This window comes from Bactrocera dorsalis, chromosome 3 (assembly GCF_023373825.1).
Source record: "Bactrocera dorsalis isolate Fly_Bdor chromosome 3, ASM2337382v1, whole genome shotgun sequence".
In the NCBI taxonomy this organism is placed as follows: domain Eukaryota; kingdom Metazoa; phylum Arthropoda; class Insecta; order Diptera; family Tephritidae; genus Bactrocera; species Bactrocera dorsalis.
In genome coordinates this window covers 16,518,634-16,533,765 of record NC_064305.1, presented here as the reverse complement: position 1 = coordinate 16,533,765, position 15,132 = coordinate 16,518,634, and the positions used below count along the sequence as shown (strand labels likewise).

General features: G+C 39.3%; 5 protein-coding genes across 5 annotated transcripts; 4 read left to right on the top strand and 1 right to left on the bottom strand.

Moving 5' to 3' along the window:
- Positions 1-70: 70 nt before the first annotated feature.
- LOC105226294 (uncharacterized) lies at positions 71-3,500 on the bottom strand. Its single transcript, XM_011205120.4, has 3 exons — positions 2,947-3,500; positions 2,620-2,692; positions 71-1,663 (listed from the first exon to the last, which is right to left on the bottom strand). The coding sequence occupies exons 1-3, from the start codon at positions 2,986-2,988 to the stop codon at positions 159-161; spliced, it is 1,620 nt and encodes a 539-aa protein (XP_011203422.1). The 5' UTR covers positions 2,989-3,500; the 3' UTR covers positions 71-158.
- A 565-nt stretch (positions 3,501-4,065) lies between these two features.
- LOC125775330 (cx9C motif-containing protein 4-like) lies at positions 4,066-4,354 on the top strand. The gene is made up of 2 exons (XM_049452481.1): positions 4,066-4,129; positions 4,203-4,354. Exons 1-2 carry the CDS (start codon positions 4,066-4,068, stop codon positions 4,352-4,354), a joined length of 216 nt encoding a protein of 71 aa, XP_049308438.1.
- A 1,086-nt stretch (positions 4,355-5,440) lies between these two features.
- LOC105226297 (uncharacterized) lies at positions 5,441-6,044 on the top strand. Its single transcript, XM_049452479.1, has one exon. It carries the CDS (start codon positions 5,441-5,443, stop codon positions 5,714-5,716), a length of 276 nt encoding a protein of 91 aa, XP_049308436.1. The 3' UTR covers positions 5,717-6,044.
- On the top strand, positions 5,792-6,044 carry LOC105226296 (uncharacterized). Its single transcript, XM_011205122.4, has one exon. The coding sequence runs from the start codon at positions 5,792-5,794 to the stop codon at positions 5,987-5,989; it is 198 nt and encodes a 65-aa protein (XP_011203424.1). The 3' UTR covers positions 5,990-6,044.
- Positions 6,045-6,096: 52 nt separating this feature from the next.
- LOC105226295 (GPI mannosyltransferase 1) lies at positions 6,097-7,925 on the top strand. Its single transcript, XM_011205121.4, has one exon. The coding sequence runs from the start codon at positions 6,266-6,268 to the stop codon at positions 7,679-7,681; it is 1,416 nt and encodes a 471-aa protein (XP_011203423.2). The 5' UTR covers positions 6,097-6,265; the 3' UTR covers positions 7,682-7,925.
- The last annotated feature ends 7,207 nt before the right edge of the window (positions 7,926-15,132 follow it).

Genomic DNA, 15,132 nt, shown 5'->3' with positions numbered 1-15,132 from the left:
TGCAGAGAAGAAGTGAGAAAGACCCGAGTAACGGCGTTAGCTTGATACCAATGTAATAAAAAATAACAACTTCACTTTTTGGTAGTCTGATTTATTAAAAAAAAGAGGAAAGAAATCCTTAACATGTATGTTAAGATTTAAAACTTAAAACATTAAATTCAAATATTGTCATAGTCTTCGTCTAGTTCGAGCAGTGTATTCGAACTTTTGCACGTTGCAGCAAGTGTTTTTGTACCGGCTGCAGTCATTTTTGCCATTATCTCGCTTGAAGCTTTCAACATGCTTTTGCTACCACCGCCCTGTAGGCTGTTGGCAGACGTCGATGCCAGTGACGATGACGATGGTGAGCAACAGGACGACGAGGCTGATGATGTTGATTCACCGGCTGCGGCGTTGGCGTCTATTTTGCAGTCAGATAATTGATTTGTGGGCGGAGTACTGGACGTAGGGGGCGATTTCACCACCGCACCAATGTTGCTGCACACACCACTTGCTGGTGGTGAGGCCACAGCACTGGCCATTTCAACTGGTAGAGCGCCAATGCTTATGGTGGCAACAGCGGGAACCGAAGCTTTATTGCCGGCGCTCAGCAATTTACTGTCGCCGCCGCCGCCGCTATTCGTCACAATGTTGGACAAATCAATGTTGATAATGGGTGCAGCGGCGCTGAAATTGAAGTTCGCATTGGACACAGGCGCGCTCAACGGTAAACTGCTCATACTGGGTGTTTTGTGTAACTGTTCGCTGGCACCCAAAGTGGCAGGCGTTAGCGGTAAATTGCTGTAATCGATCTTCACCACGGGCTTATTGCAAAGATCGTAGCTGAAAACGGGCGCGGGTATGGCAGTTTGTGAATGTGTTTGTTGTGTTATTGAATCGGGCTTTTGCCGCTTGGCTGGCGATGAACCGCTGCAATTGTCATTATTGTTGTTGCACGGCACTGATAACGCCTGATGCCGGAGACGCTTTTGGCCCGTTTGCTTTTGTGTAGCCGAATTGGATGATACTTGCCACAAATGCTGGGCGGCATTGGCGGGTGACGATTCGGAACGCATTAACTTTATGGGCTGTACATAATTGCCATAAGCACCTCTTGCTGGCGTTGGCGTTGCGGTTGGTGTTGCTGTTGCAGGTGAGGCTGGTGGTGGCCTGACTGCTGCTGCTGCAGCGGCTTGTGCAACTGATGCCGTATGCACAATTACACTCCGTGTGTTATTGAGGCGTTGATGTAAGCGTTGTCTCAAATCTGCTTCAATGGCCGCAGTGTCAATAGTGCTACCGTTATGCGGCGTTAATTGCTGCTGCTGTTGTTGTTTGTACTGGAAATGTGTTTGTCCGCCATTGACTTTCGGCTGTGCAGGAGTCGTACGGTATTGATTGCGACCGCCTGATGTGGATGGCATGCTCAGATCGTATGGTGTATCCGAATCTGGGTAAACATCATCGGGTGAACTCTGTCCATCTTCTTCGTTATAATTGGCTGCCTCTTCTGCTACACTGATATCAGGCACATTCTTTACCAATTCACGCAAGAAGTCGAAACGCTGCTCGGACATGATGCATTGCTTCATGTGGGATGTTGAAAGTGTTTTTGCATTTCGCGAATTTGTTATTCTTAATGTTTTCGTCAAAAGCGATTCCACAAAGAGTTCCAATGTCCTAGGTATATATAAGGAAATCAAAATATACAATATACCAGTTAAGGAAATTCAACCTGGCTTGGCTGTGATTAATGAAATTATAAAGTCGGTTTTGATTATGTTACATAACGTGAATATAGCACAAAATACAATTTTCTTGGAGTTGTGGTCCGAGCTGAAGATTTTAGTTAGAGTGTATGTAGTAACGTAGCCTTGGAAAATAACCTATACCAAATTTCGTGATGATTTCTTATTAGAAATAAAAGTTTGTTGTACGGGAATTTGAGTTTGATGCTAACAGTGGTCCGATATCGATGGACCGATAACGGCTAAATCGAATCAGCTCTTCACGCTGGCCAACAAACTAACAATAATCTAACAAATAGATTTTGTAGGGTCTTCGACGTTTTGCTTTTGGTTTTTACAAGCCTCGTGGCATATATTAAGATAAAATAGTACACAAGGGCGTATATACAAAATATGCACTGCATATATGTGTGTACATACATATTAGCACTGTGCTATATGTTCATATGAGTAAATTCACATTGTATAATGATAACTTATGTATGTACTTAGGCAAAATTAGAAAAAAAAAAAAACAATATAATTCCCAGTCACGTTCTGTGAAGTAAAATATTTTTTGTGTATATATGTAGTATATTACAAATTAAAATCACTAGAAAAGCGAAGTTTGTGTCATAAGCAATTCTAAGTAATATTATGGAAGTGGTGTTATCAAATTATGTAAATTCGAATAACTTCGTTGCTTGCGTTTGGAGTTATATTGCTTTAATTATGAAATTATATTTTTTTTAGCATGAAAGGATGTAGAACTTTTCATTGAATATCAAATAAAAACATAAGAAATGTATGTAATTTCTTAATTATTGAAATTCAAGATTTTTTCCGAAAAGTAACATAAGCATTTGCATATTTTCTTGTTATGAAAACATGCTTTGCATTTTCAAAAGGATATAGATTATGACGGGAACAGCTTGCGCGACCTTTCCGATGTCTTCATCACTCTGCATTATTTTCTTGATGCGACCCTGCAAAACAAAAACAAATCTTATCAGATATTTCCGCTGAGCGAAATGAAAGCGTACATGTGTGTGTGTATGGGTATAAGTTTTATACGCGCAACTTTCGTACGAATAAACGCAAGGGGCGTATGAGAACCGACAACGACGCTTTAAACAGAAAACTTTAGCAGAAACAATAGCATTTACTGTGTCATAGCTACCGCGTTTTCTTTTACAACACACTCGCACTTCCATTCACTTTGATGAAGTGTAGCACTTACCGCCGGAAAACGCGCATTGTATTTCTTCTTCTTTGACGGCATGCTGCAGCAATGAATTCAGTGGATTTGTAAATTTTATTTGTAAAAACAAACACTGTTTTATGAGTTTACTTTTATTTTATATATGCAATGTTTTCCAATTGGTGTCTGATTTGCTTTGTTTTATCTTTACTGCCGTTACAGCCAGTTTTCGCCAATATCACAACTTCTGCGTTAACTACTTCCTCAATACTGTCGTTACCGATGACAACGTTGGCGTTGGCGTCGACAGCAGCTTTTTGCTTGTGTATTTTTTTTTTTTTGGTTTTGTTGTTCTAATTCTAAATGGAGGGGGTTGATGTTTATACTGTGTTACTGAGAAAATAGTTCACTTTCATCCAACAAATAAACTAACTATTTCCCCCACGACACTTAATCGAAATTGAAATGTACGAAATATGAAAAACTGTAATATAGAATATTGTTTTTCTCAGTAGTTAAAAATTCTAGACAAGAAAAATTGACACGGCTTAGATTTTCCTCTATTTGATATGACGACCGAAGCAGCTGTCAAATTTTTTAACAGAGTTGTATTGACAAACGTTTTAGTACAGGAACATTAAGCGATGTAAAACGTAAAAACGTTAACTAACTAACGAAATTATATTGAGATCATCCAAAGAAGCCATAATTGTATAATGGTAGTAAAAATCTATAAACAATTATTTTGAAGAGATCTTTACTATCATATGGATTAAAAATATAAAGAAATTAACCATCAGAATGGATGATGACTTACTTACTTACGTAGAAGTCATAAGAGGAATATTAAAATTTCAATGTGTAAGACATTTCAGTCTACATGTTTAAGTATATTTAAATTTTCCCATTTGTTTAATTTATCGTTTAACTATATCGAGGATGAAATGGTTCTAATCATTTGAAATATATATGTAATTGCTAGTTATTTCGTCTAATAAAAACCTCTCAAATGTCACAATTTAGTTAAGCGAATGCGAGATTAAAAAAAATGTCTGGCAGCTCTGCAAGGGCGCACCGCAAAAAAGCCGACAGTAGAATAAAAAATTGTAAATAAAAATTATAAATGAACATTGAACATATAAATTATTTTCCTCTTTGATGTCCAGTAAGCGCAAAGATCCTTGTAAGGCAAACGCATGTAAAATACAGGCCTGCTTAAGCGGTGAGTATTTTTTGGAAACGTGGGCATTGAAATACTAAAAAAAAAATTATATAATTTTGGTTTGCTTCCAAAGAAAATCACTATCAAGAGAGCAAGTGCTTGGAGGTCCTGGAACAAATGCGTCTATGTTGCTTAAAGTGGCATAAGGAATCAAATTGTTGTTCAGGAATAATTTTAGAAAGAAGTTACCTCGTTGACAAGGACGAACAAAAGCAGAAGTCATAAAGACGTAAAAAAGAACAAATTTACTGTAATAAAAGGTAAGGGTGTGTTAAGTTTTTAAGTTAACAATTTGGTTTCTTAATAAGAAATTAGAATTAATTAATATTGTTCCCATAACATGACGGTCGGGTCTTCGTAACCACAGCGGACTCGCACTGGTCTGTGAATTGGCAGTATTCCTTTCAATTATTAGCAAAATGTTTGCGCCGCTGCAACAACAATTAATTGAATGTGGTTTTAGAACGTGTGTAGGTTGATAATCAGGTTGTAAATGCATGTTAAATTAGGGAATGATGTTGATGCAAGTTGAGGTGATAAAAATATTACGTAGGTTCGACTTTGAGAAACCAAAGAAACCAATTTTCATTAGTTTCTTAAATTCTTTATTTCTAATAGCGTTGATTACCGTTAAAATCTATTTTTAAAAACCAATGGTACATTATAGTATGACATTTGAAGAATATTCTGTTAAAATTACATGAAGAAATCTTAAATAGTATACTCCAATGGCAGCAATTTTTCTAGAGCGTCTCCAAAAAAAGTTCAAATCGGTGTTGGTTCATCTGAAATCCAATCGTTTTCCTCAGGTAAAGCTTAGAGTTTTTCGAAATTTCTATATTTCTCTTTTTGGGAACACTTTGAAGAAAAAATCCGACTTTTTCGCAAAAATTGATTAATTTGTTATTGTTAATTAAAAATACTAACAAATTTGAAAAGAAAAGGCTGGTTTAAATTACGTATAGAAATAGTGTTCAAAGTGTAATTTTGAAGTTAGAGAGGGGAACCGACTTTGAAAACGTTAGTTGTGAATAAAAGGTTCAAAAAAAAAATGCTGCCGGAATGAGAATTCTTGGCCAGATAAAAATCCGGATCCGTTCCCGCTACGTAGGCGGACTGTGACGGGAATGGTTAAGTGTAGAACCCTACTCCGCCATTGCCGTTCTAAAAACAGCTTTTGCTGATTTTCTGTACACTGGCGTTCATAATTCTTATAAGCTTCTATAGTGTTTCGTTAAAAACAAAGAACCAAAAAGCAAAACAAATTCTAATTATATCTTTTATTTGTAGGATTTTCTGTTTCAGTGAATAATGCAAAAACCTTCTATTCCGCCCTACAAATCGTCACCTGAAATACAAGAAAGAATACAACAGTTGCAACAACAAGCCCAACAAGAGAGTGGACAACGTCGTCGTACAGCAGTGCTGCCAAAACGCACTTGGATTCAACGTAATCCACGTCTTTTTCAAATAACCTTTATCACCACCTCATTGTTGGTACTTTTTTCAAAGCCTTTGTACGACGCCTTCATTGCCGTTCCCGTACCGCCACCAAAAGGCGGAGCACCACCAGGCCATAGACGTTAAGTAAGCAACTAAAGTGCAATAAAACTCAAACGATATAAACGAGTAAAGTCAACAGTTAATGTAATAATTAAAGTAATGGAATCAGTGCGCAAAGCTAAGCAGAGACTACGCAATTATCCCGTGCTACTGGGCAAATGTGCTGATAAGGCAGCTGTTTACGCGGCATGTGTGACACGAGATTTAAATGTGCAGCATCATATTTGCGATAAGGAATTCAAGCAGTTCAGTGAATGTTTACAGAAAGCAGCAAAAGAAATGAAAACTAAATTGTAAAACGTACTTGTAAATGCTGGATTGTTATAAATGGAAATTTTTCATACAAACTGTTGATGCTATTTATTACTTTTGATGAAAACAAATTAATGGGTTAGTAAATATGACGAAATAATTCCCACAAATATTTAATGCAAAAGTATAATAATACAAAAACAAAGTCAAAATATTAAACAATCAATCAAAATCAATTGCATATGCTTGAACTAACCAAATAGTTTATAAACGCATTACAGCTATTTGTACAAAAACTTAACTACAATCAACATATATAACATGTCCATGTCTAACACCGCAGCGAAAAATACCCCACAACCAACTAAAACGCTTTTAAGCCGTTGCGGCACACTGCTACTAGAGCTTAGCTTTCGCACGCACCTGCTTATATCCATAGCATTACGTCTACTGCTTATCACCTACGGCCATTGGCATGACGCGCACTCGGAGGTGCCCTACACAGACATCGACTATAAAGTGGTCACTGATGGTGCGCGGCATGTGCTGCAAAACGGCAGCCCTTTCAACCGACACACCTACCGCTATAGTCCCATTTTGGCATACATGCAGCTGCCCAATGTGCTGCTACATCCTGCCCTCGGCAAAGTCATTTTTGCTGCATTCGATATATTTGTGGCGATATTGATTTACTTGCTTGTGCGTCTGCAATTGCAAGTACAATGCCGCAAAGCGGTGCATGCATTGCTGAGTAAGTTTGGCAAAATCAGATCGGCACAGCAGTACAATGAAACCGATGCACGTAATCGACCGGAGAATATTGCACGTGCTAGCGCTTGCTTTTGGCTCTACAATCCACTAACGGCGATCATATCGACACGCGGTAATGGTGATAGCTTCTCCAGCTTCTTTGTCATCTTAACTGTCTATTTGCTTGTAAAATCCGAGGATACGGAACGCAGCGCAAACTGGTTAATATTCGCCGCCGGCCTGACACATGGCTTCGCCATACATTTACGCCTCTATCCGTTGCTCTTCAGTCTCGCCTACTATCTCTGCTTATCGACGAGCCTAACACGCAGCGCACGCGATCTGCTGCGACAACTTTTATTTCCCTCATGCCGCCAAATGTTATTAGTTGTGGGTACGTGTATCGCGCTCTTTACAGTTACCGGGTTCTTCTACACGCTCTACGGTTGGCAGTATATACACGAAGCGTATTTGTATCATTTTGTGCGACGCGATGTGCGGCATAACTTTTCGCTCTACTTCCTATTGCAATACCTAAGTGGCAATGCGACGGAAACATCGCTGCTGGAGAAGTTGCTCATATTGGCACCACAACTAGGCTTACTGCTCTATCTGAGCTTCAGTTTTGGACAGTTTCGCCAGACGCTCACATTCTGTGTGTTTGCGTTGGCCTTCGTTATGGTCACTTTCAATTCGGTGGTGACGTCGCAATACTTCGTTTGGTATTTGGCGCTGCTGCCGCTTTGCCTCAATAATTTACAAGCGATTTCGCTGGCGCGTGCTTTCATCTACTTCGGTACATGGTTGTTAGGGCAAGCGTTATGGTTGCTGCCCGCCTATCTGTTGGAATTCAAGACCTGGAACACATTCTACTGGATTGGCGCGCAAGGTGTTTTATTCTTTTTAATCAACAGTTATCTGCTAATGCGTCTGATTGAACACTACAGCTTTACATCCTTTAAGGTGAACTTTAAAAAACTCTTTTAAATTTACATAAATACATATAGTACTAAACACACTAACACATATGGACACTTGAATACTTGCACTTTGCAAAATATGAAATATTAAAAAAGAACAAGGAATGCTTACAAAAGTATTTTTTTATAATAAAATTTCCAATTCAATTCTCTTGTAATATGCGTTAATCTAAATCTAATAATAATAATATTTATAAAATGCAATACAATAAAAATAAAAGCTTTAATGTGAATACAAATCGTAAATTATAGATGAAGCGTTTAATCTTTACTATGAAGCCTTCTTTACCATAAAGCCTTCTTTCCTATGTAGCCTACAGCGGCGATGATGTAATAGCGCTCAAACGCCGGTCCATTAGTATAGCTTAAGCCGATTATGCATAAGCTTATCGCATCTAGAGCATGTGGTCACTCATGCAATCGAAATGTTGCTTAATTATCTCTTCCATAAGGTTATGAGTGTTTGAAGCGTGTTAATATTCAGCGTATTAATATTCAGCGTGTTGGCCATCTAAACGCTTAGTTTATACAATATTTAGTTTCCGCTGGATCTACATGTGAATGCTTGACCTTTGTTCTACGTAGTACATCTGGACCGCATGCGTTTGTGTAATTATACAATATAATTAAAAGATTAGATGAAATAGTTGCTTGAAATGTCGCGTATACAGTATCTGTCAAAAATGTAGTATTAAGCAGAAATGTACTCGCCAATGGAATGATACGTACATATGTATATACATACTACATATCGTCACCTGAAATGCAAAATAACGTATTGTTACGAATTTACTCTTGCTAGTTTACTTTGTTAGGTTCGTATCTCTGGATTGACAAATAAAATCAACACTGTTTAATTTAATTCAACAACTCTTTATTTCACAACTCGTCTACACTATAGCAGTTTACTCTTAACACTGATTGATTACGTTGGCGCTGCCACGGCTTATATAGCCACGCACTTCTCGCTAGATGTCGATGTGTCCTTCTAGAATATTGCGTCTAGAAACCACCAGAACATACTGCTATACGGCGCCAGATGTCGCTAGATGCCGATGTGTCCTTCTAGAATATTGCGTCTAGAAACCACCAGAACATACTGCTATACGGCGCCAGATGTAGCTATTGCTTCGACAAACAAACAGCCGCGGCGCCAGATGTCTACAATAAGACAAATGCTATTCCATATACCTACAGCTATTGTTCATAATAATGGATGCATATAGCAATACAAATACAACTTAATACTACTTTTGTAACACTGCCCTCCACTAAAGCCTAATCGTCCCGATTAGGCACAAATCCTCTTGAACCAAATGGGGCGAGCCTCTCCAAATGTACTACTTTCATTTTACATCGTGCTTTTCCATTCCTTTGTATGCGGTATACCACGTTATTAAGTCGTTTTATCACCATATAGGGTCCTTCCCAGGCTGACTGCAGTTTCGGGGACAAGCCTTTCTTTCGAAGTGGATTGTACAATAGGACCAGATCACCTTCTTCAAAACCTTTTGAATTTGCCGCTTGATCGAACCGGTCCTTCATCTTATTGCTCATCAGATGCGTATGCTGTCTTACCATTAGGTGCAATTCATTCATTTCTTCCTTTAAGGCAGAACAATAATCTCCATCATTTCTTACAGCTGTAGGATTCGTTCCAAACTTAAGATCAGCGGGGAGTCGCAGATCAGATCCGAAAATAATCTTTGCTGGCGTGTAACCAGTTGTCTCGTGCTTCGCTGAACGATACGCCAGCAGGAACATCTGGATGCACTTGTCCCAATTCCGTTGATCTTTATCAACGATTTTCCGCAGATGTTCTTCGAGCGTTCGGTTGAATCTCTCCACCATTCCATCTGATTGTGGATGTAACGCTGTCGTCCGTGTCTTGTGGATGCCCAATAATGTACAGACTTCTTGGAAAATGGAAGATTCGAAATTCCTGCCTTGATCTGAGTGTAATTCGACGGGCACTCCGAACCTTGTTATCCAATTTTCTACAAACGCTTCGGCTACTGTCTTCGCTTCCTGGTTTGGTAAGGCATATACTTCTGGCCATTTACTGAAATAGTCCATGACAACCAGTAGATATTTGTTTCCGGCCGTACTGGTTGGGAACGGACCTGCAACATCCATTGCGACTCTTTCAAATGGCGATCCCACGTTGTACTGTTGTAGCCTACCGCGACTTTTGGCTTTAGGACCTTTAGCTGCCATGCACTCTACGCAATTACTTATCCATTCTGCTATGGAATCTCGACAACCGATCCAGTAGAACCGTTGTTTAATCTTCTCTATAGTTTTTGTTATTCCAAGGTGCCCTCCACTAGGTCCATTGTGATATTCTTTCAATACTTTTGGGATCATGGACTTCGGTACTATGATCAGCAGACGAGACTGTTTGCCATCTTCGCTTTCCCAGGTACGATGAAGGTATCCATTAACGAGGTTTATGCTGTTCCATTGGGCCCAATATGCTTTTGCAGTTGGACTCTCGCTACTTATTTGTTCCTTTGGTGGTCGTACCCCATTTTCTTTGGCCATTATCAGCTTTGCAAGATCAGGGTCCTCCAGCTGATTGATTCTGATGCGGTGAGGAGTCCAATCATCTTCAGGTTCTATATTCAGTAATCGCACGTCGATTATACCTTCTTTTCCCTCTGATTTGGAGCAATGTTTACATTCCAGTGGACAAGGGCGACGTGATAATGCATCCGCATTTTTGTGGTGAATCCCCTTTCGGTGTTCTGTTTCGAAGTCGTAATTCTGTAATCTTTCGATCCATCGTGCAATTTGGCCTTCCGGATTCTTAAACTGTAATAACCATTTTAATGCTGCATGATCAGTCCTCAGCAAGAATCTTTGTCCATACAAATACTTGTGGAAATGTTTTACACATTCCACCACAGCTAGTAGTTCTTTTCGCGTCACACAGTAGTTTTTCTCTGGTTTCCCGAGCACTCTGCTGTAATACCCAATTACTCTTTCTTGTCCGTCGATGAGCTGAGACAGGACACCTCCAATTCCATAAGCGCTCGCATCTGTATCCAGGATGAATTTCTTTCCAGGTATTGGATAAGCCAACATCGGCGCCGTACAAAGTAGTTCTTTAAGCTGCTCAAACGCTTTTTCTTGTTCCAACTGCCATACAAACGGGCGATTCTTCTTTGTTAAATCATGTAAACTTCTAGCCACGTTCGCAAATCCAGGTACAAAACGGCGGTAATACGTGCATAAACCGAGGAAGCTGCGGAGTTCATGTATGTTGGTGGGTCGAGGCCAATCTTTAACTGCATTTATTTTTCCTTCCTCGGTGTGAATCCCCTCAGTTGACACTTTATGTCCGAGATATGTGACCTGCTTCTTCCATAATGAGCACTTTTTGGGATTCAAGCGTAATCCGGCTGATGCTATTCGCTGAAAGACTTCCTCTAGATTTTTCAGATGATCATCAAAACTTTTTCCCATGATGATAATGTCATCAAGATACACCAAACATGTCTTCCAGTTGAGTCCTTTTAACACATGTTCCATCAGTCGCTCGAACGTTGCAGGCGCATTACATAACCCAAATGGCATCACAGAGAATTCCCATAACCCGTCGCCCATACTGAAAGCGGTCTTTTCGCGGTCACGTTCATCAATCTCGACTTGCCAATATCCACTTTGTAGATCTAATGTAGAAAACCATTTCGCTCCAGACAAGGTGTCTAATGTATCGTCGATTCTCGGTAGAGGATAACTGTCTTTCTTTGTGACATCATTCAACTTCCTATAATCTACGCAGAAACGGGTGCTACCATCTTTCTTTTTAACTAAGACGATAGGTGAGCTCCATGGACTTATTGAAGGTTCGATTACACCGTTTTTGTGCATGTCTTCAATAATTTTGTTAGCATCTTCACGTTTTGCTAGTGGAACCCTACGCGGAGCTTGTCGGATTGGTTTAGCGTCTCCAGTATTTATGCGATGTTTGACAATGCCGGTTCTTCCTGTGTTTCCTTCGTTTGCAAATATGGATGCGTATTTTTCTAATAGTTTTTCTGCTTTTAATTTTTCATTTCCATGCAGTTCGTTCAGCAAATTATTTAGGAGTGTAGGACTTATCTGCTGTGGCTCAATAGTAGGCTTCTGTTGTGACCGTTCGCATCGTGCTATTGCACTTATATTCTGGCACTGTCCAATTACTGCTCCTTTCTTCAGACTTATAGGCGTGTTGAATTCATTCACTACTCTGACCGGAATGGTGGCGTCTTCTCTAGTTTTCACAAGCGTTCTTCCTACCAATATGGGTGTATCTATTTTTGTTGGTTCCACAATCCACAACTCTTCAGTCCCACCTCCTCCATTCACTTTAGCCCATACAATCGCCTCAGATTTTGGTGGAATACTCTGATTATCATCAACAATCACCCTCTTACTTTCAACGTTGGTCACATATCCGGTGTTTATAGGCATCTCCATGTCCTGGCAAAACAGCATTTGCTTGTTTAAATCCAAAGTAACCCCGTGATCAATCATGAAATCTACTCCCATTATAATTTCATCCGTGATTTCTGCTACGATGAAGGTGTGATTAACTTCCAGGGTACCAATCATCACTTCGCAAAACACTTTTCCCGCGACAGCTGCTTCCTCTCCGGTGGCCGTTCGAAGCTTGCAACCGACTAATGGTTCAACCGTTCCTCTTACCACATCCGGTCGGATAATTGAATGTGTGGCACCAGTATCCAAAGTAAGCATTGACAGTCGTCCATTTACGATACCGTTGATAGTAAGATTGTTGTCATGGCGACCTATTTGTGATATCGAGATGGCGGGGCAAATAGTTGTGGGAACCAGCTCACGCCCCTTTGAACTGTTCCGTTTTAGTTTAACGACTTGTGAGATGTGGATGCTCCGTCCTCGTTATCTGTTGGATGTTTCCGTTTTGATGGGTTTACTTTTATATTGCAATTTCGGGCAAAGTGACCCGCTTTTCCACAGTTGAAACATCTGCCTGTTGTATTTACTCGCGGTGCAGCAATTGTCTTCAGAGTCTTCAATATTTCCTCCATCAGCGCTGGTTGTTCCATTTCAACCCTTTGTACTTTGTGTGCTGGTTTACTTAGTAGGGAAGCTGTTTCCTGTGTGAGGGCGTGCGAAACCGTTTCAGCAAACGTTCTTTTTGGCAATGCATATGTGGCGCGTTTGGTGTCCACATCACGAATTCCATTTATGAAACATTGAATTTTTACCCTCTCAATGTATTCCACAGGTGCATCTGCATTTGCCAAATGAGCCAGTCGTTCTATTTCAGTTGCGAACTCTTGCAATGACTCGTTCATCTTCTGACCCCTATTTTGCAGTTCGATCTGGTATATTTGTTTCCGGTGCTCACTACCATATCGTCTTTCTATCGCACTCATCAATGCCTCATAGTTGTCCCGTTCACAGTCTGGAATAGTCTGAAGGATTTCTGCCGCAGGTCCTTTCAATGATACAAACAAGGACGCCACTTTGTCCGCTTCATTCCAGTTATTGGCCATTGCTGTCTTTTCAAACTGAAGTTTGAAAATTTGAAATGGAATACTTCCATCGAATGTGGGTGCCTTCAATCTTGGATTATTTGTTGATGGTGCAGGGCCATGCAGTTGCAGTTCTCGCATCCGATTACTCAAATGAAGAACTTCTGATTTCAAATTTTCTTCGTCATTTTTTAACGTGCTTAATTCGTCTTCCAATTTTGAAACTTTCTGTTGCACTTGTGTATTACTTTCTGTAATCTGTTGTACCAAACGCTTTTCTAACTGCGTATTATTTTCAGTTATTTGTTGTGTAAGGCGAGACTCTAACTGTGATGTATTTTCAGCTATTTGCGTTATTTGCTGTGCCAGACGATTTTCTGCCTGCACTGCATTTTCGGCCAGACGATTTTCTGTTTGCACTACATTTTCTGCCATTTGCTTAATAGCCACTAACAACGTGTTCATGTCTACACTTGATGATGTTCGTTGTTCTTCTACTTTCTCTTCTACCTTTGTAGAAGTTTCTGGCCCAACAAATTCGAACTCGTCCACATTAATTCCATCCGCTTCCATTGCTTCACGTAATCGTGCCTGCAGATCCGCCTTTTGCCCGCTTATCGGCAAATTACGCTCCTCCAGTTCCTTTTTTAATTGCTGAATTCTCAATTCTCCGAATTTAACCATCTTGAATTTGGATTATTTGACAATCCCACTTCTGACACCAATTGTTACGAATTTACTCTTGCTAGTTTACTTTGTTAGGTTCGTATCTCTGGATTGACAAATAAAATCAACACTGTTTAATTTAATTCAACAACTCTTTATTTCACAACTCGTCTACACTATAGGAGTTTACTCTTAACACTGATTGATTACGTTGGCGCTGCCACGGCTTATATAGCCACGCACTTCTCGCTAGATGTCGATGTGTCCTTCTAGAATATTGCGTCTAGAAACCACCAGAACATACTGCTATACGGCGCCAGATGTCGCTAGATGCCGATGTGTCCTTCTAGAATATTGCGTCTAGAAACCACCAGAACATACTGCTATACGGCGCCAGATGTAGCTATTGCTTCGACAAACAAACAGCCGCGGCGCCAGATGTCTACAATAAGACAAATGCTATTCCATATACCTACAGCTATTGTTCATAATAATGGATGCATATAGCAATACAAATACAACTTAATACTACTTTTGTAACAGTATCATCAAAAAAGTCGAAATTGAGTGTCTTATGGATTACGCTTCACTACTTCAAATTACATACATAATATTACATATGTTCAACGTTTTCAGATTCTGCGGTCACATATAAACCAGTTTTAACCAATATTAAAATTTTGTTTCACTTATGTTCCATTTTATTTCGTCTTTCATTCATGCCACTGTAAATTTCCGAAAATGTTGTTACGTTATTTTGCATTTCAGGTGACGATATGAACAAATTATTCGAATATTGTAGCGTTGACTTCCACAATAATCTATGCTAAATTTCGGGAAGATATCTGTCAAATAAAAAAGCTTTGCTTACAGGACTTGATTCCGCCCGTTCAGTTTGTATGACAACTTCTTGGCGAGAAAAGGGCGTAAGCAAATTTTCAGAACGATATCTCAAAAACTGAGGAATTAGTTCGGCTATAAACAGACAGACCAGACAAAGACTTCCACTTAAGATTAATTAAGAAATGTCTATTGTGAAGTCCACTAATCAATCACTATTCATTACAATCGGTTTAAGAGTGTGTCAATGCATATCAAGCTACGATATTTATTATTATTAAATATTTATTATTATTAAATATTTATTATTTATTATTTATTGTTATTAAATATTTATTATTTATTATTATTATTTATTCATTGTATTGTGGTTGACCAAAAAAACACGTTTAGTATTCATAATTTTGTGTCGTACTGTACTGTATACTGAAACGATTTTGTACCC